At 50.9% G+C, this 24,536-nt stretch overlaps 10 protein-coding genes across 10 annotated transcripts; 4 read left to right on the forward strand and 6 right to left on the reverse strand.

Moving 5' to 3' along the window:
* Positions 1 to 1,016: 1,016 nt before the first annotated feature.
* Triagg1_5287 (uncharacterized protein) lies at positions 1,017 to 2,150 on the forward strand (the record flags this gene model as incomplete). Its single annotated transcript, XM_062899784.1, has 3 exons — positions 1,017 to 1,079; positions 1,145 to 1,205; positions 1,270 to 2,150. 3 exons carry the CDS (start codon positions 1,017 to 1,019, stop codon positions 2,148 to 2,150), a joined length of 1,005 nt encoding a protein of 334 aa, XP_062755761.1.
* Positions 2,151 to 3,696: 1,546 nt separating this feature from the next.
* On the forward strand, positions 3,697 to 4,932 carry Triagg1_5288 (uncharacterized protein; the record flags this gene model as incomplete). The annotated part of the gene is made up of 4 exons (XM_062899785.1): positions 3,697 to 3,759; positions 3,835 to 4,017; positions 4,202 to 4,732; positions 4,795 to 4,932. 4 exons carry the CDS (start codon positions 3,697 to 3,699, stop codon positions 4,930 to 4,932), a joined length of 915 nt encoding a protein of 304 aa, XP_062755762.1.
* Positions 4,933 to 5,215: 283 nt separating this feature from the next.
* Positions 5,216 to 6,121, reverse strand: Triagg1_5289 (uncharacterized protein; the record flags this gene model as incomplete). Its single annotated transcript, XM_062899787.1, has 2 exons — positions 5,216 to 5,773; positions 5,843 to 6,121. The coding sequence occupies 2 exons, from the start codon at positions 6,119 to 6,121 to the stop codon at positions 5,216 to 5,218; spliced, it is 837 nt and encodes a 278-aa protein (XP_062755763.1).
* A 592-nt stretch (positions 6,122 to 6,713) lies between these two features.
* Triagg1_5290 (uncharacterized protein) lies at positions 6,714 to 9,485 on the forward strand (the record flags this gene model as incomplete). Its single annotated transcript, XM_062899788.1, has 1 exon — positions 6,714 to 9,485. The coding sequence occupies one exon, from the start codon at positions 6,714 to 6,716 to the stop codon at positions 9,483 to 9,485; it is 2,772 nt and encodes a 923-aa protein (XP_062755764.1).
* A 296-nt stretch (positions 9,486 to 9,781) lies between these two features.
* Triagg1_5291 (uncharacterized protein) lies at positions 9,782 to 12,246 on the reverse strand (the record flags this gene model as incomplete). Its single annotated transcript, XM_062899789.1, has 6 exons — positions 9,782 to 9,945; positions 10,014 to 10,631; positions 10,707 to 10,954; positions 11,019 to 11,456; positions 11,556 to 11,855; positions 12,197 to 12,246. The coding sequence occupies 6 exons, from the start codon at positions 12,244 to 12,246 to the stop codon at positions 9,782 to 9,784; spliced, it is 1,818 nt and encodes a 605-aa protein (XP_062755765.1).
* Positions 12,247 to 12,948: 702 nt separating this feature from the next.
* On the reverse strand, positions 12,949 to 14,556 carry Triagg1_5292 (uncharacterized protein; the record flags this gene model as incomplete). The annotated part of the gene is made up of 3 exons (XM_062899790.1): positions 12,949 to 14,091; positions 14,150 to 14,207; positions 14,264 to 14,556. The coding sequence occupies 3 exons, from the start codon at positions 14,554 to 14,556 to the stop codon at positions 12,949 to 12,951; spliced, it is 1,494 nt and encodes a 497-aa protein (XP_062755766.1).
* A 916-nt stretch (positions 14,557 to 15,472) lies between these two features.
* Triagg1_5293 (uncharacterized protein) lies at positions 15,473 to 17,420 on the reverse strand (the record flags this gene model as incomplete). The annotated part of the gene is made up of 6 exons (XM_062899791.1): positions 15,473 to 15,609; positions 15,730 to 15,993; positions 16,061 to 16,497; positions 16,553 to 16,621; positions 16,699 to 17,173; positions 17,252 to 17,420. The coding sequence occupies 6 exons, from the start codon at positions 17,418 to 17,420 to the stop codon at positions 15,473 to 15,475; spliced, it is 1,551 nt and encodes a 516-aa protein (XP_062755767.1).
* Positions 17,421 to 18,019: 599 nt separating this feature from the next.
* Triagg1_5294 (uncharacterized protein) lies at positions 18,020 to 19,330 on the reverse strand (the record flags this gene model as incomplete). Its single annotated transcript, XM_062899792.1, has 3 exons — positions 18,020 to 18,652; positions 18,724 to 19,104; positions 19,151 to 19,330. The coding sequence occupies 3 exons, from the start codon at positions 19,328 to 19,330 to the stop codon at positions 18,020 to 18,022; spliced, it is 1,194 nt and encodes a 397-aa protein (XP_062755768.1).
* Positions 19,331 to 20,495: 1,165 nt separating this feature from the next.
* On the reverse strand, positions 20,496 to 21,487 carry Triagg1_5295 (uncharacterized protein; the record flags this gene model as incomplete). The annotated part of the gene is made up of 2 exons (XM_062899793.1): positions 20,496 to 20,766; positions 20,841 to 21,487. 2 exons carry the CDS (start codon positions 21,485 to 21,487, stop codon positions 20,496 to 20,498), a joined length of 918 nt encoding a protein of 305 aa, XP_062755769.1.
* Positions 21,488 to 23,124: 1,637 nt separating this feature from the next.
* Triagg1_5296 (uncharacterized protein) lies at positions 23,125 to 24,204 on the forward strand (the record flags this gene model as incomplete). Its single annotated transcript, XM_062899794.1, has 2 exons — positions 23,125 to 23,305; positions 23,375 to 24,204. 2 exons carry the CDS (start codon positions 23,125 to 23,127, stop codon positions 24,202 to 24,204), a joined length of 1,011 nt encoding a protein of 336 aa, XP_062755770.1.
* Between the last annotated feature and the right edge of the window lie 332 nt (positions 24,205 to 24,536).

Raw genomic sequence — 24,536 nt, forward strand, 5'->3', positions numbered from 1 at the left:
ACCGGGCCGACGCGAATCAATCCATCCTTGCCGGGATGCCTGGAGAGCTGGCATACAAACAAGTGGAATTGCCGCAATCAACCCCAAACGGCGGACACCCTCACGTTGCGCCCTCGTGATGCGTATCACTCTATTCGTCACAGCGCCTTGTTATTGGGCCGGCGGAACCACAGATGGACGTGATATCGATCCGTCACAGTCACGGCGCCTTGATCTACGAGTACAGTATCTTGGCCTAATAATAGCTGCTTGTGTCTCAAAGCAGGACAGATGTTTGCCATGCACGAAAAGCTGCTATAGCCAAGGTTATCTATGGATGGGAAATTCTGCACCTCTCGTCCTCTTACTAAGGCAAGTAATAAAAGGTGGCATGCAGAAATATCCATCCATCGTGCCACACCCATCTTGTAATGCAAATGGTGTTTAGCCCAGATTTAATCAAACCCCCCCAAATCTTACTGTACATCATTCTCTGTAAGCTACCTACTCAAAAAGCTTGCCTCGTAAGCTCGTCCACAGCTTCTTCCAAGCTTTCCGCGACCATCGCAGCTGAAATCGTTGCTGCTCCAGCTCGTAGATGGCGTCTTTTACGACCCCGCGATAAACCAAAGTCGCGCGCTAACATGTTTGCACCAAATGCCCGCGCATCTCCGTTAGGGAGCGACGCCGGCTGAGAAACCGGTTTTGACATGTCGCAGTCATCCTTATGTCAGGCACCACAAAAGAGCTTTGGACAAGCTCTCGAGCAGCTCTCTTTACGCTTTCATCTTATTTTTCTCTTCATATTGTTGGCATCCTGGATAGCGACGTTGGCAAGCGCGAGATTCCGTGATACGTCGGGGATATCCACTTTCATTGGTGGCCGTAAATCCGATCTTCGGCACCTGAGCCCAAGCTATTTGAACTGAAGCTTTCTGGCGGTGACAAGCCGCAGCTCTCCGGACGTCAGCTCTCGAGGTACTCCTTGTGAAGGGTCAATTGAATCCCACATAGCCTGCTAGATCTGTGATTCCGTCATGGAGTCAATCCAGAGGCCCGTTGTCAGCTTTCTGGGCCCTATTGCCTCATATTCGCATCAGGTACAATTCCCCATCCCGCGCCATGGATATCAAAGGATAAGGCTAAACCAAAGCCCGTCACATAGGCAGTCCGCCAGGTGTTTCCAGAATCCACATGGGAACTGAGGCCTGCGGCAACGATAGATGGTATGCAATCAAGCCAAGAGATAGACGAAGCTCTGTGTGTTCTGACAATACGTGACCCCCTCAGATGTCTTTGACCAGGTTCAATTCGGAGAGGTAAAGGCCGGCGTGGTCCCCATTGAAAACTCTACAAATGGCTCCGTCGTCTTCACCCTCGATAATCTCGCCGACCGCAATGGCCGGTACAAAGACATTACCGTCGACGGCGAGATCTTTGTCGACGTACATCACTGCCTGGTGGGACACAGAAATCCATCCCCCGTGCTGGAGCTGGAAGACCATGGAGACGGGTCGGGAACCAGCACTCCTACTCTCACGGACCCGCGCCCGTCGAAACCAAAGTCAAAGCCCCTCGCCAATCTGAGACACATCAAGAGGCTCTACTCTCACCCTCAGGCGTTTGGCCAGTGCAACGCCTTCATCTCGACGTACCTCAAGGGCGTTGAGATTTTCGACGTCAGCTCGACCAGCAAGGCTGCCGAGATTGTAAGCCAGGACACGACCGGCACTTGGGCGGCCATTTCCAGCGAGCTTGCCGCCAATCTCCTTCAAGGTCTGGACATGTTGGCCAAGTCCATCGAGGACCGTGACGACAACACCACCCGCTTCCTCATCATCGGAAAGAACACGACTGTGCCCAAGGACTGGAATCTGGTGAAACAGTCGGTGGGAGAGGCTAGCACCAGGACCCTGATATCGTTCACGGTGCCGCACACGTCACCGGGAGCCCTGGCCGAGGTTTTGAGCGGCTTCAAGGCCCATAATCTAAACCTCACGAGCATCAACAGCAGACCTAGCCTGTTGGCTCCGTTTCAGTACATCTTCTTCATTGAATTCGAGGGCAGCAAATACGACGACCCAGATGGAAGAGTAAGGGGGGCGTTGGATAACATTGATCGGGTCGCGCACAGCTGGAGATTACTTGGGAGCTGGGAAAGGTACAAGTAGCTACTCGTATTCCGGCGAGGTAGTATAGCAGGGATGAACAAGACAAGACCCGAGGAGAGCCTTGTCTTACCAAAAGGCTTCCCAACTAAGTTATTGCGAGGCGACTACTGCATCTACGTGACCAACGTAAGATTAGTACATGTAGGCTGACGAGCCCTTTATCCCTCTCCCGAGGGCCAAGGCCGCTTGACCGCCATAAGAGTGAATGGTTGAATCCTGGCCGCTCGTCTTACTGTACTCGTAATCATTGTGACGGTTTTTGCATGGAAGGAAAGAAAATAGATCATTTGGAGGGCAAATGCATTGGTACACATACCTGGGCATTGTGCCTGGCATGTGAGATGAGATGTACGGACCACAGAAATAGCCGCGAGACGAGCACTTCAGCCCAACACAAGAAAGCTGTCAGTTCGGATCAACAGCCCGACAACTTCGATGGAAATGCCGCCTTGAACCGCGGCCAGCAATGACGTGTAACACTCCTTTAGCCTTGCACATAGTCGTGGTCCTGGCTGTCCACGGCCAATGAGAGGCTGCGGCGACTCCCAGCGTCTTTTCGGACTGTCGGCGTGGGGCCAACAGAATCTTGGTAGGGATCGATGGAAAATCTCGCCGTTTTTGGGGAACCCGGCAGCTAAGCAAAACGACATTGTGGAGGTTCTTGTCCGCTTCTGCTTTCCGTGCGGAGAGATGCGGCAAATCCTTCAAATCTTGAGGGAGATGATGGGTGATGGGCGAAGAAGGCTCGAGATCGCACGGCCCGTCTCACTCACCCTCGTCACGTCTAAGACAACCTATCACGTTAGCCAGCTCGACCACGATCCAACCTCCATACTTGAGCTCGGTGCTGAACTCCCCAGCGAGTTCTTTCTTCCTTTCCCACCCTTCCCGTGATCAATTCGCCTCGCTTGGGAATGACTTGCAGCAAAAGAAAAGGAACCGGGGCACCGGTCTAGCGCCACCAGAGCCCACTCAAAAGCCATTGGTTCAGTCCCCTCGGCCCTTTGAACCATGGCTTTTTCTGTTTTTTTCAAGTGAAGAAACCATGACGTCGCAGAACCAAGGCCGGCCCTCGAAACGGTAGCCAAGGGGGTGAATGGCGACAGGCCTTGTAGGGCTCCTCCGCAAGGTACGGGTGGACCGGGGGCCCGTAACGAGTTGGCTACATTAGCTTGGAGCTGGGCCTTTGATGGTTTGATGGGCGAGGCTCCGTTGCAGGCATGTGAGTGGTGATCTTGCGGACGCTTGAGCCGCCGCCTGGGGAATTGATCCAGAAAAGCGGCAAGGTTTCGGTCCCTCGGGCGTGTGGCTGCGTTGGAAGTTGGAACGAAGAATGCCGGTGGGCAGTTGTTCAGGTACTGCGAGACACCCTCCCCCTCTCCCCCTCCGAGCGATGGTCCGAGATCTCGAGTGTACATGTGTATATATAGGTGTATATCATGCCTGCTATTTCTCCCCCTGTGAGATTTCAAGCCCCGTTGACTTGTTGTGCTCCATCTCCAAACTCTATATGTCTCTATAATTGACTTGAAAATACAATTTTATCATGGCTCCTCGACCAATTTTTGCTGCCACTCATCCCAGGGCCTGTTCAACGGCCTTTGAAAGGGTATGTACACACCACACCATACTCTTCTTCCATAGAGGAAACGAGAAGCTCAACTGACGAGATGCTCCTGTGCAGGTGTTCATGGCCCGTCGTGATATCCTCGAGTGTGGGCACGAGCCGTTCGGTGATGCCTTTTACTTTGGCCCAGAGTTCTTGAGCGACCGGTTCAGGGACGATGCGTCTTATCGCGAGAACACGGAATACTGCAACACCACTTTCAAGGATGTCTTGGAGAGTCTCGCGGATGCGGAAAAAGAGGTTCGAATTTTCCTGTGTGAGAGAGTATCCTTCCTTTGATCGAGGGTGGATGGTTTCCAAGTGGAAGTCTCCAAGCCCATCTTGAACACCCTTTCAATGTCCATCTTTATAGTGGCCCTCGGTTGAATGTACCTTGAGAGGAGCAATTGGAATTGGAACAAGATGCGATACTTACACACACCAGGGCAAGCGTCTCTTCATCAAAGACATGGCATACTATCTGATGGCTCCCGATGACAAGCCATCGCAAATCGCACCCTCTCTCGGCGGCGGCAACGAGCCCGGCAATCCAACCGTCCTACCGGTCGACATCCTGAAGCGCTTCCACTTCACTTTTCTCATCCGCCACCCCAAGCGGTCCATCCCCTCCTACTACCGCTGCACAATCCCTCCCCTGAGCGAAATCACGGGTTTTGACTACTTCATGCCCAACGAGGCTGGATACCTGGAGCTCGTCCGGCTGCTGGACTTTTTGCTGGAGCGCGGAATCGTCGATAAACAACACATCACGGCCATTGACGCCGATGATTTGCTCGATAAGCCGGAGCCAATCATTCGCGAGTATTGTGCGCGCATTGGCATTGACTTCAAGCCGCAGATGCTCAAGTGGACCGAGGAGGATCGCGAGTACGCGCAACAGATGTTTGCCAAGTGGAACGGCTTCCACGATGACGCTCTCAAGAATTCCTGTTTCCAGGCGCGATCTCACGCCCAGGTAAGATGAGATACACGAATCTGTTTATAAATCTCACACGTTTTGCTTACTTTTTGGGATAGAAAACTTCGACGATTGAGTCGGAGAATAGGGAGTGGGCGGAAAAGTACGGGGTTGAGGCGCAAAAGGTTATTCGCCAGACCGTCGATGACAACATTCCTCATTATGAATACTTGAAGCAATTTTGCATTACGGTTTAATGAATCTTGGGACGATTGGGTATTGGGTAAAGGGAACATGCTTTGTTTTGTTTTTTAGAAAAACTCTTTTTGAGTGATTGGTCTATGATACAGTATATCGGTCTGGCTTATACGGCCCACCGAATTTTTTTTTAATATGTCCGTAATCAACGTCGCTTTTTGCAAACAAGATCTCTGTCCAAGATGCCTTTATCATGCCGTTACTAGTACATCTTCCTATAGCCTTGACATTTCGCTTCATGCCATGTGCCATCTCCTGGTTAAACCAACCCCCCATCGCTTTTTACGCTGCCGTCTTGGCGACCTGCTTTTCGGGCTCTCCCGAGGTGTATGTCGGAGCCTCAAATAGAGAATGAGTCACATTCTTTGACCACGATTCAGCGAACTTTTTATCCTGGTCGTTGGCCCAGCTGATTGTGACGTCGACCAGCTCCTTCTCGCCTCCTTCAGCGTCCGCAGTCAAGATCTTGTTGCCACGGCCCTCGCCCGCCAAAACGGACGCCATATCGGCAATCGCATTTTGTTTTTGGGCGTTGAGAGCGATCCCACGCTCCTGCTTGCTCCGGATGGGCTGGTAGTCGAATCCCCTTTCCTTCTCCTCGGCAATCTTCTTCTTGTCCTGGCTGGTGTACTGTTCCGGCCGCTTGTGTCGCAACTCGTCTGTCCACGCAACTTCGTGAAGGTGCTTCAGCTCTCGTAGCTTCTGAAATACTGAGCGGCCTACGGATCCTTGGCCAGGCTGGAATCGAATGTGGGCGAGCGGTGACCAGTAGTCTTTGCGAAGCTTTGCAGGCTTGGTCTTCTTGCCGTTGAAGGGCAGCTGCTTCAAGCCATGGAACCCCTATGACACCTAGTAAGATACTATGATACGGCAAGTTATAAACTGGAGACAAAAAGGGGGGGGACCAACATCCAATTGCTTGGTGAAGCTGTAAATGACCTGTTCTGATCTTCTGTGGGCAAACACCCAGATATTCTCTCCGTGGCCCTCGGCGTCGTTGGATCCTGCCGCAGCCCCTCGTGGCCGGCCCGTGTGTGCAAACCGCACTCCGGATCTTAAAAGGCCCAGCAATTGGCCCTGGCCGGGTCGCGAGGCGGAATTCATGGCTGCCGTCGTCTGGTTGAGCTGGTCGCACGATTCGTTTTCTATCACGAAAATCGCCAGAACAAACCGCTTTGCGCGGGTCATGTGACATGCGCACCAAGTTCGCCGAGCTGAAGTGCCTGCGCCGATAAGATCAGGCCGGCCAATCACAGGGCGCGCTCCCCACCTCGCGTCAGGCCTGCCACTAGGCTGCTAGCACCGTGCAGTGACGTCGGGATGAATCTTCCAGGTTCCAGTGACTTCTGGGCAGCTCGAGCTAGGCCTGGAGCTCGCTGGAAGCCTCCCGTCGCTGTCATTGTCTGCCCACCACCTGTCAGGCACTCCACCCAACCGCTAATAAATTGCATCCAGCAGTCCATGATCCGTTTCTTCCTTTCCTTGTTCTTCATCTTTACTCTCTACAGCAAAAGGCAGAAGAAGCCCAAGACTTGCAACCTCGTTTGCTTGCTTGCTTGCTAATCAACAACCAACTTGACGACGATAACGAACAAACACAAACAAACAACTGAACTGACTGATACCCCGCTGTTTGAATAGCAGCCCAACCTTTCTCAAAGCTATACATTGCATTATACCCAACCTCGATTACGCTGCTGCTACATCATCATCATCCTACCATCTTTCTACTACTTTCTACTTTCTACACTCTACATACGCTTCTCGACACACATTCGCCATGACTTCGCGAATGGACTTTACGGACCGTGCTCAAAAGGCCATCGAGGACGCCATGTCCATGGCTGAGCAGTACGGCCACTCACAGCTCCTACCTGTACACTTGGCCGTGTCTTTGCTGGAGCCCCCTGTCGACCAATCCAAAGACCAGCAGAATGGTCCTCCACAGACCACCGTCACTCTCTTCCGACAAGCCATCGAACGAGCACATGGAGATCCTCAGCTCCTCGACCGTGCGCTGAAAAAGGTCTTGGTACGGCTACCAAGCCAAGACCCTCCCCCTGATCAGGTCTCGCTGTCACCTTCATTCCACACCGTTCTGCGGAAGGCCCAGGAGTTGCAAAAAGTTCAAAAGGATACGTTCATCGCAGTCGACCATCTCATCACGGCTCTATCCGAGGATGTCGGTATCCAGGCTGCTCTCAGAGAGGGCAACATTCCCAAGCCCAAGTTACTTCAAGAAGCTGTCACCGCCATCCGCGGCACTCGGAGGGTGGACAGCAAAAACGCAGATACAGAACAAGAAAACGAGAACTTGGCCAAATTCACCATCGACATGACCGCCCTCGCGAGAGACAAGAAGATCGACCCTGTTATTGGCAGAGAAGAAGAAATCAGACGAGTTGTGCGAATCCTCTCTCGCAGAACAAAGAACAACCCGGTTCTTATTGGTGAGCCCGGTGTTGGAAAGACCACCGTCGTCGAGGGCCTGGCCCAGCGAATTGTCAATCGAGACGTTCCCGACAACCTCAAGGCCTGCAAGCTTCTCTCCCTTGATGTCGGTGCGCTGGTTGCCGGCAGCAAGTTCCGTGGTGAATTCGAAGAGAGAATGAAGGGCGTTCTGAAGGAGGTCACCGAGTCCAAGGAGATGATTGTTCTCTTTGTTGACGAGATTCACCTGCTCATGGGAGCCGGTTCGTCTGGTGAAGGCGGTATGGACGCTGCCAACTTGCTGAAACCAATGCTTGCTCGTGGTCAACTGCACTGTATCGGTGCGACGACATTGGCCGAGTATCGCAAGTACGTTGAGAAGGATGCTGCTTTTGAGCGTCGTTTTCAACAGGTTCTGGTCAAGGAGCCCACCATTCCTGAGACCATCTCCATCTTGCGTGGCCTGAAGAGCAAATATGACAGCCACCACAAGGTCAGCATTCTCGACAGCGCCTTGGTGGCCGCAGCCAATCTTGCTGCGAGATATCTCACCTCGCGACGCATGCCCGACTCGGCAATCGATCTCATCGACGAAGCTGCCGCAGCAGTTCGAGTCGCTAGAGAATCTCAACCCGAAATCATCGACTCTCTAGAGCGCAAGCTGAGGCAGTTCAAGATTGAAATCGCAGCTTTAGAAAAGGAACATGACGAGGCATCCCAGGTCCGTCTGCAGCAGGCGAAGAAGGATGCCCAGAATGTTGAAGAAGAGCTACAGCCCCTCCGCGAAAAATACCAGAATGATATCAAACGAAACGATGAAATCCATCAGGCCAAGGACAAGCTCGAAGATTTGAAGAAGCGACTTGAGGATGCCATCAATGCAGGAAACCACCAGCGGGCTGCCGATCTCAAGTACGGTGCTATTCTCGAACAAGAGGCACTGATTAAGAAGCTGGAGGACAAGAAGAATGCCGCTGATGTCGCGCTCAACGCAAATGGCGACACCAGCGTCATGGTCACCGATATCGTGACGGCAGATAACATCAATGAAATCGTCGCGCGATGGACTGGCATCCCTGTTACCCGACTAAGGACGTCGGAAAAGGAGAAGCTTATTCAAATGGAAAAGGTCTTGAGCAAGGTGGTCGTTGGCCAGAAGGAGGCTGTCCAGTCGGTCGCCAACGCCATCCGACTTCAGCGCTCAGGTCTCAGCAACCCCAACCAGCCACCTAGCTTCCTGTTCTGTGGTCCATCAGGTACCGGCAAGACGCTCCTTACGAAGGCTCTGGCCGAATTCCTGTTTGACGACCCAAAATCCATGATTCGCTTTGACATGTCCGAATACCAAGAGCGACATGCACTGAGTCGTATGATTGGTGCCCCGCCAGGATATGTCGGCCACGATGCCGGTGGTCAGTTGACTGAGGCACTTCGACGAAAGCCATTCTCAATCTTGCTGTTTGACGAAGTCGAGAAGGCCGCCAAAGAAATCTTGACGGTTCTCCTTCAGCTCATGGATGATGGCCGAATTACCGACGGCCAGGGCAGAGTCATTGACTGCAAGAACTGTATTGTCGTCATGACATCCAACCTGGGAGCTGAGTACCTTGTCCGCCCAGGCGTAAAGGAGGGCAGAGTCGATGCCAACACACGGGAGCTGGTCATGAGCGCTCTCCGCAACTACTTCTTGCCCGAGTTCTTGAACCGTATCAACTCCGTCGTCATCTTCAATAGACTGACGCGCAAGGAGATCCGCAAGATTGTCGACTTACGTATCACGGAAATTCAGAAACGGCTGGAAGACAATGGCCGCAAGGTCCATATCTTGGTCTCTGATGAGGCCAAGGACTACTTGGGCAACGCGGGTTACTCCCCGGCATACGGAGCTCGACCACTGGCTCGTCTGATTGAGAAAGAGGTGCTTAACAGGCTTGCCATTCTCATTCTCCGAAACAGCATTCGCGACGGCGAGACTGCCCACGTGGAGCTTGATGACAACAAGATTGTTGTGCTGTCGAACCATCCCGATAGCGGAACAGATGATGATGACGAAGACATGTATGACGAGGATGACGTTGAGGATGTGATTGGAGAGGACATGGACGAAGACATTTATGATTAAGCGGATTGATTCAGGAAACCAAGTTTGACCCAAAAGTTTTTTTTTTCTCAACGGGTATTTTCCTTTAGTCGTCACATACATGGCATACGGAGTTTTAGGAGGAATAAGGAAACGGTTCTTGGTTTGAGTGATTACTCAGAATGTGACCATCTATAATGTATCATAGCTAAAAAATGAAAATATTGTTCATTAAAAAAATTAAAACATGACTCCCCGTCCCAACATGCAGTGTTGACAATTAGTGGTATATGCAACGAAAGAAGAATGAAATCAGAAGCAAGATGTACTCGATCTTATTATATGAGACTCATCAAGACGCCGTCTTCTCCTGTCCAGCCGAAATCGTCCATGAACATGGACCAATCTACGTCTTGGAACGGATCACTGGCTGGCACATTGTTGGTCATTGGCTGATCTTGCGCGACAGTGTTTGTGCCTGAGCTTTGATCTGTACGAAATTCTGAGTTTTAACGTTAGCCTATAAGAAGCCTGAAAGGGCATGTGAAGAAGGGGGGGAAAAAAACTAACGAATAATCTCGAGACACTTGTTGACGCCGTCGGTGCTCTTCTGCGCCATGAGCAGGCCGTTCTTGAACCTCTCCAGACAGGCGTATGTGATGCCGGCGGCGCCGCGGCTGATCCACGAAGGCGGGACGGAGTCGAATTTCGGGACGTAGCTCCTAAAGGACCAAAAGGTTTCCATGATGACGCTGCCGCGGTACCAAATGTCCTGTTCCTTGACGGAGCAGCGCATGATGGCGGAGTAGGCCTGCTGGGCGAGGAGGTTGGCTTCCTCGGGGGCGAGGTCGGGGCCCCAGGCGGAGTGGAGGAGGTAGACGATTGTGTTTGCGGCGTCGGTGAGGGCGCGGCACAGGATGCCGGGGCAGTGGGAGATGAACTTGGAGCGGGAGTCGAGGTCGAGGGCGGTGAGGATGAGGGAGCGGGCGGTGGTGAATGCCTTGAGGGTGTTGACGCGGAGGGTTGGGTTGGAGGAGGGAGAGGGGGGGGATGCGGTTGGGGGGTTTACGACGGCGGTGTTTGCGTTGATGATGAGGTTGTTGTTTGTGGGGGTGATGGAGGAGGGGGACATGAAGTAGAAGAGCTGGATTTCGAGGAGGGCTGCGAGTTTGAGGATGCGGGAGATTTCTGTTAGACATGAGTGTGTGAGTTATATATATTCATGAGAGAGAGGGGGGAGGGGTTACTGAGATTTGACCTTACCTGTGTCGAAGCGTATGAGGAGCGGCTTGAGCACTTCGTACTCGTTTTCCCAGGCTGCGACGGCGCTGTCAGGGACGCTGCCTTCCGTCGAGGTTTGGGCGTGCATGGACATGTGGAAGCGGTTGAGGAAGCGTTGCAGTTCGTAGGTGGTGAGGAGATCGGCCCAGTAGGTTGATTCGAGGGCGGCTTTGCAGCGGGCGTCGCCGTGTTGGATAAAGGGGGGCGGATGGCCTGCGCATGCCGATGTCCTGTTGAGTGGTTATTTAGCAAGATTTGTGCTACGATGGAAAGAATTTCGAAATACAGACATACCTTTGTGAGATCAAGCAGCACGCTATCCATGTGGACGATGCCTCCTCGTCAGTAGACGTGTAGCCGTGTCGGCTGCCCACGCAAAACTGAGGATGTGAGCCTCGGCCGGTGTGAAGGCCAAGAGACACGCAGGCGTTCATGGCAATGCCCGCAAACATGGAGGAAGGGTCGGTGACGAAGCGGATCGTCGGATAAGGCCACGCGCAGACGAGGAGGATGGTGTGGATTTCGTCGAGACCTAGCACCGCGCTCGCTATCATTGTCCACAGATTCTTGGTCATGTGCTCGACGAGGGCGCCGAAGAGCTGGTTGTCCTTGGCATATCGCCTGCTTGTCACGTATAGGACGGCCCAGAAGAGCATTGGTTGAGCAGCGTAGCATTCATCGGGCTCTTTCTTGCGGAGAATGGGGAGGAAGGGGTGGAAGTGCTGTAAGAACCTGGTGTTATTTTTTCACGAGTTTAGCCTTTCAATCCATCTTTTTTTTTTTGGGGGGGGGGGGGGGGGTAACGTAGAGAAGGTTGTGGTCTCTATTCACTTGCTAAAGTAGTAGTCGATGTCTTGACCAGATATCAGGATGGAACCCAGGACGCGAGCCTCGGTAGGCCCGACCTTCTTTTGCTGCTTCTTCTCGGGGGGTCGCGCTGACGGCACGGCGAGTTGGATAGGCAGGGGAGGTCGTGTTTTCTGGGCTGCTGCGGACGGTGTCTGGTCTGTTGAGGTTGCGGAGAAGGCTGTGAGGGGACTTGGAGGTGACCAAGCAGATTCGCTGCCGGAGGGTTTGGTGTTGACGACCTTTTGGATGCTTCTTAGTTCCTGTTCAAGCTGCTCCAGCTTGCTGCATGAAGGTTGGAATTTGTCAGTGGTTTTCATCAACTAGAGCAAAGACGAGCTGAATGCGTAACTGCTCATGAGAGACAATGAGAAGAGGAACCATGTATACCTTCGCTTTGTGACTCTTTTATGAGACTTGTCTACGACACATGAGATTTGCAGCTTGGCGCATCTCTGACATGGCTGGCCGGGGACTTGGCTCGTCTTGCAGCGGACCTTTTTTTTTTTAAATGTCAGCCCTTTCACATTCTTTGTATTTTTCAAAAGATGGTACCAAAACTGAAAACGAGAGATGGTAAAATAAAAAGCAAAAATACATCAATAACGGCAAAATGCGCTACTCACCTTTGAGTTGCGACAGTTGACACACGCCACATTGCGCCTGGTCCTCTCATCGTGGCTCGGCGAATCTGCTGACGGCGGCGTTGGCGCCATCGAGCCCAAGAAGCTTCTGTTTCTTCCCTCTCTCAAAAACGCTGGTTTTCAGGGGCAATTCCCCGTGCCAAGTTGGTTTTTTCGGGCCCAAGTCCGGCGGGTTTCCTTGCTTTTGCTTTTGCTTTGCTTTGCTTCTTGTCGTTTGCCAAGCCGGGAATCGAGACTCGAAAGGGCGCCTGTGAGAATGAGTTGGACGAGGCCTTGTCACGTTAATGTCACGGCTGGCGCTCTTTCGCTTCCGGCATTAGATTCGACGATCCGGAACAAGCTCCCCGTTGCAACTTTTGTTTTTCCTTTCCGGCTCCCGTAGATGACGGTGGCATCGTTGAATCCATCGGGGGTTTTGCAGGGCTTCGACTTGACTGGACATGAACATGCCGGAGCCGGGCTTCTGTTAAACCCGATTACCGGCCGGGAAGGCGTCACGTGGTCTTGATGACAGCATCGGTTCCATGTCGATGTTCTTCAACTCTTGCTGAATCACGAGATGATGCAAGTAAAGCGTTTCTCATTCCTCTATTGTATCCATATCCAAACCTACGTGGCTCTACTTCGTCCAATATCCCATCCAAGATCCGTTCCCAGAGTCTCCAACCACCCCTGTTATAACTTGAAAATCCGTACCGCCATGCGTGTAACCCAATCAATCAACGCTGCGTCTCCTATTTCTCCTTTTTGTCTTTATCCTCCGTCGCCTTGACTGTTCCATGTCCCGACTTTGCATATCCCCCCATCAGCTTCATTAGGACCCAGACGAAGCCCAGGCCTACGGCAGCCGCTGTTCCAATTCCCACCCATTGAGACACTCCCTCCCTCACCACGGGGACGCTGATGTTGTTGATGAGACGGCCATCAGCCGCTGGCTTAGGGCTCACATGCCAAAATGTAGTGCCCGGTTCGAACAGGCCGTCATACCCCAGGTTGATACGGTCAAATGGGTTGATAGCATAGCCGATGTCTGGATCGCCACTGCACGCCCAGAACACTGCAGGGTAAGGAATCCCCGCCTCTTCCTTGCCTGTCGGGGAGGGTTTGAGATATCGTAGATGAAGCGGCACCTCGACGGTCCAGTTCTTAGTTGAAGTCTTGTCCTTTGGAGGTGCCAATTCAAGAAGCACATTGGATCCCCACTCCTTGGTTGTGTATGCGGGAGCCTCGAGGTCCACCGGCTCACTCACGTACTTTGCGGCTGCCAAGTTTTTAGACGCAAGGAATAGCTCATCCGCCAACTGGTACCTGTCCGCAAAGATGACCTTTGGAAAAGTAAAGTATGCGTATGGAGCGCACTCGGCGCCGTCGTCAAGGGGAGGTGCTGTCGTACTGAGACTCAGCTGTAGAGTGGGGTGTAGACCTGTGGGTTGCTGAAACTTGGATTTGAAAGACCCCGACGCAGCTCTGTGTCGCGCTGCAAAGGCAAACATGGTTGGTGATGGCTCCTTTGCCTCCCCGACGACTGCTAAAATGCCTGAGACGCCGATTTCATGGGCCTCCATGCCCGTCACGGCACCTTTGCGTAGAATGCCGACTTCGGTGCGGCCCTTGGGTGACGCAGGCACGGATATCTCCCGCTCCTGGAGAGGCCATAGGGCCTGAATCTTGACAGACTCCGAGATGGAATCGTAAGACATGTCCAAGCTGACGGCGTCCTTGAGATCTTGCAGCCGTTTCCTGCATTCGGCGGCAGTTGGTCCTGAGCATACAACCGGACCGAGCCTCTTTGCAAACCCGTCCAGTTTCTCCAACTCATTGTAGAAGAATAGTTCTGGAGAGCCTGCCTGACGCTCATTGCTGAGGTTGATGAATACCTGTAAAAGTGGTCAGATGAGGGTTTCCTTTTTGAATACATGTGTAGATAAATCTCACATCTGGAGATGAACAGTCTAGCCGCCCAAACGCCTGAAGAGCCGTGCACAGCTTTTCCCTGCTCCAACTGTCAACCATTGAGTCTCCAACACAAACAAAAAGGGCTAAACAAACGGGTCGTGATCCTCCTTGATAGGAGTATATGATACGTGAAGGCCGGGGGAGATGCGAGAGATGAAGGGCTCCAGAGTGCTATAGCTCGCCGACGTTGCCCATTTCAGATGCAGCTGGTCGAGATCGCGGAGAAGGCCGGCGATTTCAGAGGGAAGCTCCGGCAACGTCAGCGTGACTTTGTGCTCCCGCAGCGCCTCCACCGGCGGGCCTTGGACTTGCGCGTCGTTGATGTCCAGCTGGTTGGGGTCCAAGTCAGCATCTTGCGGGCTGAAGTATGTGATTCTCTCTCTCATGATGGATGGCTGAAAGAGACGGGACAAGCTGGGCGAAGATTGCAGTGAGTAACAGGTAGGGCGTGACGGTGGTCTTTTCGAAATTAAATATACAAATACACGCTATGCTTGTACTTGTGCTGCGATATCAAGGGCGGGATCCAAGAGTCGGCTGCTGATGTTTATACTAACGATGGACGTTGCAATGTTCAATCTTCTTTGTTGTGATATGACGACAGCAGATAGAATGATCCGGCTGAGGTGTCCACTAAATCTACATACAATGCCGCCTTTAGTGGTCCAGGCACCTCCACAGCCGCTATAGGGGATTGACCCCACTAGCTTAAGGGGGGGCTCATTTAGCCTGCAAGATTAGGGGACACCCATATGTACACCTCAGTTATATATAAAGTGCCTCCTTTACTCCGTAGACGCTGCTTTCTTTTCGTGAAATGAATCAATTGACGTTTCAACTAATCAACTGCCCATTATCACACGTTGGCGAGGCCAATTGATGAGGCTTCAAGCTGCGAGCATGACATCTGCTCATGGCTACGATGGCTGAAAGAGGCGTCAATGGCCAACAACTATATCCACAACGAATGAGACAAAAAGTGCATCGTACATGTGATTTCTATTATTAAATCCAACATGTTATCAAATAGGATTCATGGAAGAAAAGTCAGTCCGGAAATCTCCAAACCTCCAAGCCATGGCTGTCGTAAGCTCCCGTCTCGTAAACACACGGCAAGCCTCCTATCCGCCTCCGGTCGTGTACTGTACCCTATACATGCCATTGTATACATGCTTTATACGCATCCCATCGTATATTCATACCCACAACTTATACGCATCTAGTCGTATACTCGTATTTTGTACGGAGCAATAATAGATCCAAATCCTTCGACTCAGCCTTCAATATTTAGATCCCGTGCATCTAAAATCGCTGCTTAGCTTCATAAAGCGCGATCGGCACGCCTTGTCCTGGGCATCCCACGATATCCGCCTTGAGATACTGTGCCGCCCAGTCTCCCCTATACTCGATCCTTTCGTACCGCTGCAAAAGACGGACCACTAATGTAGTCATCGTTTAGTAAAAATGAGTGGGAAATCAGGCCAGGACTCAAAACGTGTACGTGGACATGTACTGCATTCTCTCACCACTACGGCATCCCGATGAAGGATAAAACTCACGTGTGAATGCCATCTCCGTCATGGCAAAGTTCTGTCCAATGCAGATTCTGGGCCCGCCGTTGAATGGCACAAACTGCCACGGCTTGGGCGTCCAGTGCTCCCATCGCTCGGGGCTATAAATCGCCGGGTCGGCAAACTCGTCAGACACCGGAGGATAGAAATCCTTGACGCGCTGCATGGCGAGGGTGCTGTAGAGGATGTGGTCTCCTTTGAGGGTTGCAATGTCGGGTTGGCCTGGTTTGCCTGGCAGAGTCGAGTCTTCAACTGTTGTTGGATTGAGTCAGTATCTCTCTTTGTGGCTGTGCGAGAATGTATGCGTGGAGATGCTCACGGCATGACCTGACGTTGAATGGGACTGCAGGATACAGTCTCAATGTCTCGTACAGCGCATGGGTAAGACACGTCAAATCTTTAAGATCCTCGTATGTTGGTGCTGCCTCGGGCCCGACTGTCTCGAGAACGCGGCTTCGCAACCTGCGCCAAATCTCAGGGTAGTTGGATAATTCGTAAATTGTCCAAGACAGAGTCGCTGCCGTTGTGTCTCGTCCCGCCAACAGCACAGCCATGATCTGGTCCCGAATAACCTTTGGATCGCGTGAAAAGAGAGCCATGTTGTGCAGAAATGTGAATTCCTTGTCCGACTTGGATATCGACTCCAGCTGTTCCGGCGTGAGGGTCAAGGTTGCATCAATAAAGGGCTGTATAAATTCTTCGAGGACCTTAATGCCCTTGTAGTATTCAGCTTTGGGGATGAAGCGTCGGAAGGGTCTATGAAACTCGTTGAGCAAGGATAGAGTCATAAGAATCCGAGCAAGGCACTTACGCGAGTATAGCGAGAAGCATCTGAGTGTGCTGGACCTTCGTAAACGCAGTAGTAAATTTCCCATTGGGGCTGTCATCGTGTCAGCTAATTGTGCAGTTGTAAAGCTGCATTTGTAAAAGAACCATCTATAAGGGTGCATAACTCACTTGTCCAAACTGTCGACGCTCTGGCCCAACAAATAATCGGTAATAGCATCCAGTGTCATGCGATAAAACAAATCACAAATATCAGCCGTCTGTCCCGAGGGCGGCAGCTTCGAAATCAGCACATCGTTCCATCTTTCAAGAATGTCCAGATCCCTAATCTTCTGCTTGATAAACATTGGCCGGATCAGATTCCGGCTCAGCTGCCACGACTGCCCGTCTGTCGTAAAGATGCTGTCGCCAAGAAACGGCTCCCAAGTCCGGTGGAACATCTCACCCTTGCCAAAATGCGTAAAGTTGGTCGTGAGCAGTCCTTTGATGTGCTCGGGATCAATGGTCAAGATGGAGCGGCGGCCGAAGATGGTCATTTCGACGGCGTGGGGGCACGTCGGATCTGCGTCTTTGAACATTTCGAGAAAGTTTTCGAGCATTCGGTTGTTGGCGTGCATGTAACCGGCCTTGAAGAAGTGGTAAAATGCTGATGTCCGGGTTAGTGTCTGTTATGCTGCCAGATCCTTGGGTCACATATGTAGTGTTGAGGCATCTGTATTCATACCGGTAACCGGGTTACCGGCGAGGTTGGAGGCTCGGACTCCATTGACTTTACTCAGCCGGTAATTGACAACCAGCCGCTCGATGATCCCAAGAGAAACGATGAGGCATGGTACAATTATGAGCAGCGACCACGCCTGTGCGGGAACCTGTGCCTGTAGACTCTGCAACATGGCGATCTTGGATCGATGTAGTTCTATGAAATGTGAAATGGAGATTCAGCAACAAGTAAAGTAGAATCATTGGAGCATCACCAAAAACGCGTACATACAGGGCCCTCCCTATATGGATATCGGAAAGCAATTGAATGCTAAAGCAAAAAAACATGAGATTTTGTCTTTGATCCCCCTGTCGAATCTAAAGCCCCGCACGAGACTAGGTTCAGGTAGATTGACCACAGGCCTCCCAATTAGCACATGCGATGGGATCCTTGGTCCGTCCGTTGCGAGCGATGGAAGCTCAAAGGATTGCGTATGTCACAATTCAGTTGGTGGCTAGCGCGTTGCCGCAAAGATGGTTCATTCCTGTTTCGAAATGGTCTTGTGGAGATGGAAACGATGAAGAATCGACAACGCCGATGATGCCAAGTTTTGTCTGATGGAACCATTAACTGAAGAAATAGATTGCTATCGCATATACCTGTGCATATTGCAAGTTTCAGAGTGCCTATATGCATATAAGTAGAGAGAACGTGAGGTAGTCCACATCCCGCGGGATCCGGATTGCCTGGCCTCTTTCAGCATTCCCAACGCAAAAACACAGAATTGATTCGTCATAAGCTAGGTGAAGTGATCCAAATGGTCCTTGAATCATCAAACCACCATCTCATCTCTGATCTAGACTGCATGGTGATTGTCTGCCAGCCTGCATCATCACCAAGAAGGACATCCCGATCCACGTCCTGTGTCGCACATTCAACAGCAAGCCCACCAGCCTCATGACTGATTTTATAATGAATAGATGTCGGGAGTATTGCAACCTGCACGTCAATCTCCGGTCCTCGCCGGCAAACTCCTGCGGCCGCCATTGTTCCGTCTTCATACTGAAGCATCATTCCCTTACACAGACGGTCTTTTCTCGGGGTCCCTTCAGGAACCTGCCGCCGGAAAAGCCATATCCGTTGGACATTCTTCAATTCCACTATGGATACATAGGTGAAGCTCGAACTCCAGCTGAATCCCCGCGACTGAGTCAGTTGGGTTGGGACCATGGGCGAAATGTCCGTATCCCTGACTGAAGCTGAGACAGCTGCAAAGTAGCTTGTTCTTTGGAACGGGAAATCTGCATCTTGGAATAAGAGATGTGTGGCTGTATCGTTGCCACTTAATTGCTGAAACCCAACCTCTGGCCGATCCGGACACAAGTATTTGCCAAATAACTTGAATCTCCCCGTTGTCGTGATTATCTGGAGACGCGTTTAGTAAGTGATGATCACGCGTACCAAAGATGTGGTGAAGCAGCCTCATAGCAACATACAGCAAGAGTATCTGGAATACTGTAGTCATAAGGTTCGCACCTGCGGACCCAAATTGAACTAATTCTCTCCCCTTTGGCAAAGGGAAAGAAAATCGCAGCCATGGGGCTACTTTCTGCGAATGACGGTATTATCTGTGCTGCAGGAGGTGAGCTGTCATGCGGGTAAGGGTCAAAGAAACTCTCGTCACGGTGTGGGTAGATCCAGCGCACTGCTCCATGTTGGCAATATACAGTGAGGCCCGTGATATCTTGGAGGGAGATGCACCGGACACGCAGGTTACTCTCAATTTCACGATTCCAGCGGGTAAGAGCTGGATCGGGTGGAGTTGGCGTGTCCCATATATGGAATGATCGCAATTTGTGAATTCGCATAAACGTTCCCTTGGAAAATTAGACGGTTGATGCAGAATGCCGATCATCAACTAACCTTAATTTCAATGCGGGCCTCTCGCATCGTAGATGCTTCTTCAACAACATACCACACATTTTGAGAACGAGAAGCTGCGGCTGGTAGAGCAGAGGAGTCGTTTACAAAGTCCAGGCGTGATACACCAAGGTCATCCAGCTGAATCCTAATCTTGCCGCTTCCACCGCCGCCAGTCATCATCCCAGTATCCCGACACCAAGACTTGATGTCATCAAATGAAAACTCTTTGGTCTCAACGTCAGAATCTAATAGAGGCTGAAAATTGCGCCACCTGTTGAGTGCTGATATAAATCTCCAAGCGGGAGATTCAGGACAGAGCCGCACGATAATATCTCTCAATTCCTGAGGTATGCCGCAAACACGAGCGAGTATGGACTTATGATCCCCAATAAGAGCATCATTGGCTGCAACTCCAACGGTTACATGGGGTAGTGATTGATAGCGCGTCTTGGGTAGCGACTCTGTCCACAAGGCGATTGTCCAAATATCATGGAGACTCGGTCTTCTTGATGCAGCATTTTTGCTGATGATATGGAAGCAGTCTATATGATATAGGGACGTATCATGTAACGTTGCGCAGTTATAACAGTCGCTTCTGCGACAAAGCAGCCATTGGTGAGAGGTCGATTTGGCCTTCTCGTAGACTATAGTGTAATGTTCGAGTTGGGTGACTGTGGAGAAACAAAATCCAAGAGTATACGCAACATATGATGGTGAATCCCACTGTCCAATAACTAAGAAGAATAAAGTCAGACATACGGCTCAAAGTCCGAGGTAGTGCTCACGATGCGAGCTAAGACCCAAAGAGTCAATGTATCTCACCTGCGGCAATCGTCTCGCCAGGTCGAACTGAATAGCGACAGAATATGCAATATGGAGTCTGGAGTGGGATGTGATAGTCAAGTCCTAGCGGATGGGGGACGACCAGCATCTTGTAGATGGAGAATGCCGTGATCTTTATATCACAGTCTAATATGGCGTTCAAGACCACGCAGTTATAAGCTGTTGGAAGTCTCCAGGAAAAGCAGATTCAAAATCACCACCAAATCGCATCCATATAAGTCACAATTACAAGAAGAAAAACTTGGTGCCTAAGATGGAGTTGTTTATTGCGCGTCGTTGGCCTTGTGCGCGCAAGGCAGTTTGGCCATTCAGCTGTGGCATGTTAGGCTGACACCAGCGAGGGCTTCGCCACTAACACGGGCAATGCCAGGATACACAGCTGTCTGAGAGTAAATAACATGAGGCGTATTGAGTACCTTGATAATCTCTTAATCTCTCCATGAGACAGAAAAATGATCATGCCTTGGCGGCAGATTAATATTTATTTCGCATATCTTCCACCTTATTCGGTGGGCGACTTGTCCAGCGCTGAATGTCCATTCGCCTTCAAAATAGCGCCGTTTGCTAATTTTAACAGTTCTGCAACAAACTTGCCCGCCCGCTCATTGTGCTTGGTTTCGTAATCCGTGACGGTTTGAGTTCGTAGCCTATTGACTATCTTTGACGCCAAAGCGAGAGATGCTGTGTCTGCTGCTGCTTGAGCATCAACAGGGTGTATGAGTATATTAACGAATAACGACATTGCCGCTACAAGCGAGTAGATGACGGCATGCCTATCATGTATTTAGTATTTGTATTGCCTTAAATTCGGGCACGATTCTCAAACAAAGCGCGCACTAGTACTTACCAGAAGATATCTTGTTTGAGCATCACTATTGGCTCATTGAGTAAATTCAGAGTAGAGCGGCTGGCCTCCAGGGATAAGTCGATACTTGAATGCATCGCGCTGTGAAGGTCTTCGGGTGGACTAGTCTCTGCGCCTTGAGCAGCCCCAAATCGTCTGACTGGTGTATGAATAATGGTAAGAAGGTAGTGGTATTCCAACTGTAACTGGACCGATCTCAAATAACTCAGAAAGTTGGGAGTAGGTGGTACACCATGGCCTGGAAGAATTGATAGTTTGGGGCGAAGTGCTAAGGGAACAGACAAACGCCAGCCCTCAAGCTCGTCATCTAACTGGCGAATTCGAGTGAGCAGCTCACTATCGATGATTTTCAGTGCTGAAGGCGAGTAAAGCAGCCGGAATATTCTCTCCTTCAAAACTCCGAGGTGCGGGTCGCCTGGTAGAAATGGGATTGCTCTATTCCAAGCAACGGTGCCGATATTGTCGGTATCAGCGGCGGCCTTAGATGACTGTAGAAACACATTATGATTCAAGTATTCGTTGTCAAGCAATCCAAGATCACAGTACTCATTGGCGAGGATAGGAGGTAGGCCGGATAGGAGGGCGAGGTCCTTGTCTCGTATATAGCACAGCCAGAATAGTTTTCGCATATGGTCTCGTCGGCGACCCCGGCTGGAATTCTCACAATCCATCGGATGTTGTAAGTGCCCATCAAGCTCACATACCATTCGGCAAGCAGCTGAGTGCAGCGCTTCAGCACTGCTGTACTGGCCAATAGCCGTTCTATACGTGTGCTAATTCCAGGGTTTAGCTATTTCCCATCCCCCAATATTGGGCCGAGGAACAAATGGGGAGATTAGCTTACCAACAACATTAATGATTGGAGGGTAGGCAAATCTGCGGGCCCATTGAGAAGTCCTAGAAGCCACTGCGCCTTCGTTGCGCACATTTCGCTACTAAATGATGCAGAGAAATGTTCAGAGGCCCTCAAATGGGCCAAGACGGCAAAGGCCGCCCAAAGGCACGCTCGTGCTGCCACATGAGTATGAGAAGCGAGTGTCCCTTGAAAGAATTGGTAGGCTGTGTTTATCGTCTCTTCAAAAATCACTTGGTCAAGAAGAGGAAATAACATGAGAAAGTAAGAGCTTGAAAGAGAACCAAAAGACTTGTGTACCAAGTCTCTGTCAGGCAGATCCCATAGTTCTCCAATGGGGGCGTGTACCTGTAGAGCTGAGAAGCTCCAGCTCGGCTGGCCAGAACCAACTCCTGGCAAAAAAGGCTTCAACGTTGTCGTATCCTGATCAGTCCTGGAGGCAATCCAACCCAGTCCATTTTCGGAGATGATTGGCAATCCTCTGTGATACCAGTTCCGTCCAAAGAGACGAGCTATAAGAACAATGTGTGTATGAACACCATCATCGAAAGATGGACTGCATTGTCTTGCAAGGGCCGAAGCAGCGTTCGGTAATCTTAAGTCTCCATGACTCTGAGATGTTTCATCAGCTTGTGAATGCTGAGATGCTTTAGCCTGTGCGAGGGCATTCTCGAGATGTTTGATCCGATCCAGCAGTTTGTCTGTGTCTACGCGCTTAGTCCTTTAACGCATGTCAATAACGCCAAAACTCAATTATTCTTATTCAATTTTTCAAAGACCTTTTCACAGAAGATGTTCGCTTTTCTCTAGTAACTGTACACGCCAACTTCTGATGACTGCACCAGTTGCAGGGTAGGCTAGGACCAGGCCGGCAGCATTCTATCTAAAGAGACGGGAGCGAGTCAGAATGGCTAGATAATCCCCCTGGAGAAGTGACTTGCCTTTCTTTTGTAGCACACATCACAGGCCCTTATCGAGGGCATAGTTGACACAGTAGTCACTGGCAGGGGTACAATAGCCAGACTCTGACAGAAGAGAACGCCAGACCCAGCCAAAGTACTGACATTGACAAGAGAGGATTGAAAGTGAAGAGCGTTTGACTAATCGGCCAAGTTGTCATGTTATCCGATTACATAAAGTACCGCTAATCCTCTTTAGTTTCACCGTTTGCTTGAGGTCCTCCAACTGCCCAATCATATTACATCATTGCGTGGCCGCAACTTCATGTTTGGAATTTGGTCCTTGAAGCGTCGGACACAGGATGATCTCATGAGTCCGTGTCCATGCATCCGAGGGTGATTGTCAGTGTCAAAGCGTCTTCGTATAAATAAAGCATACTCCGCCCTCACAATCAATATACCTCCAGTCTCTATCATGTTAAGCTGCAGGTGTGTTTCTGTATCATCATCCACAATGACGGCTCCCATCATCTCTGCTCGTTGGACCAAGCTTGTGGCAGCCACTCGCCTCTGCCGTTCTTCGCATATCTTGTCAGCCAATGCTTCCAGAGTCTTCATCTTCGGCGGAGAACTCTTGCCCCGACAACCCGTAGACAACCATGTCGATCAAGTTGACATGGATGCCGAGTTGAAAGGTGTGTATTGTCAGCTCTGTCGCTCGTCCATTACAATCATTTGTCTGACTTGAGAACTGAAAGCCACAGTCAACACGTTGCCAGCACTAGACAATGCACCGTCAGCACGTGTTGGCTCAGCTAGTGTCACTGTCAATGGAAGCGTCTGGCTCTTCTCTGGGCGTGGAGGTCTAGCCATGGATCCGATTGAAGAAAATGGAAGCATCTGGCGATATGACGGCACAAGCTCCACTTGGCAGCGGATTCTCACCAAATCGGCAACCTATCCTACATCCCGCAGCTACCATGCAATGGCATTTGATGGTAAGAAAACCATCTATCTTCACGCAGGTTGCCCATCCCAAGGACGGCTCTCCGATCTGTGGGCCTTTGATACCGAGACTCTTGTATGGACTGAGCTTCCCTTGGCTCCTGGGCCTGCACGCGGGGGAACATCAATCGCATGTTGCCAAGGCCTCCTTTATCGAATGAATGGTTTCGACGGGAAATCGGAGCAAGGAGGCGAGCTTGACATTTACGATCCAGCCTCTCAAAAGTGGCATATTATTGCATTCCCCTCTGATGGCGTCCAAGGACCAGAGGCGCGCAGCGTAGCAACACTTCTAGCAGTCCGACTACCAAGCAATGAAGATGCTCTAATCACCATGTTTGGAGAGCGGGATCCTTCGTCTCTTGGGCATGCTGGAGCTGGAAAAATGCTGGATGACGTCTGGGCCTTCAATGTCAAGTCCTCGACATGGCGCAAATTCGCATTCCCCGAACAGAATGCCCCAGCAGCTCGAGGATGGTTTGCCGCAGATGTCATGAAGCAGCAAGGCGGGGATACGGTATTTGTTCAAGGGGGCCTTGCAGAAGACAACAGCAGATTGGGAGACGCATGGAGGCTGGACTTTTTGTAACGTAATAAATACTTCTCTATATATGCATCGTTCCCACCCAAGCTTGAATTTCACAAGTGTTGCGATATCCGTTTGAGTCAAGAAGCGATTGATCAGGCCACATTCCACCGGCGAGGCCATCTATTGGTAAGATCTGCCTTATGTAATCGGACAAGATGTTGTCCGTGGCGTTTTTAGCACCTTTTTTGACATGGAGCCGAAATGCTTGGCCAAATGGGCCATCTGACGGTGAGGCAAACTCAGACTCTGCATGTTAAACAGCCAGTGCTTTAGGCGTAAGGAATATATATAAATATGCACATGTATTGTATTTTTACCTTCTATAGTTTTCA

The sequence above is a fragment of the Trichoderma aggressivum genome (assembly GCF_033847375.1).
Source record: "Trichoderma aggressivum f. europaeum strain CBS 100526 chromosome Unknown scaffold_018, whole genome shotgun sequence".
NCBI lineage: Eukaryota > Fungi > Ascomycota > Sordariomycetes > Hypocreales > Hypocreaceae > Trichoderma > Trichoderma aggressivum.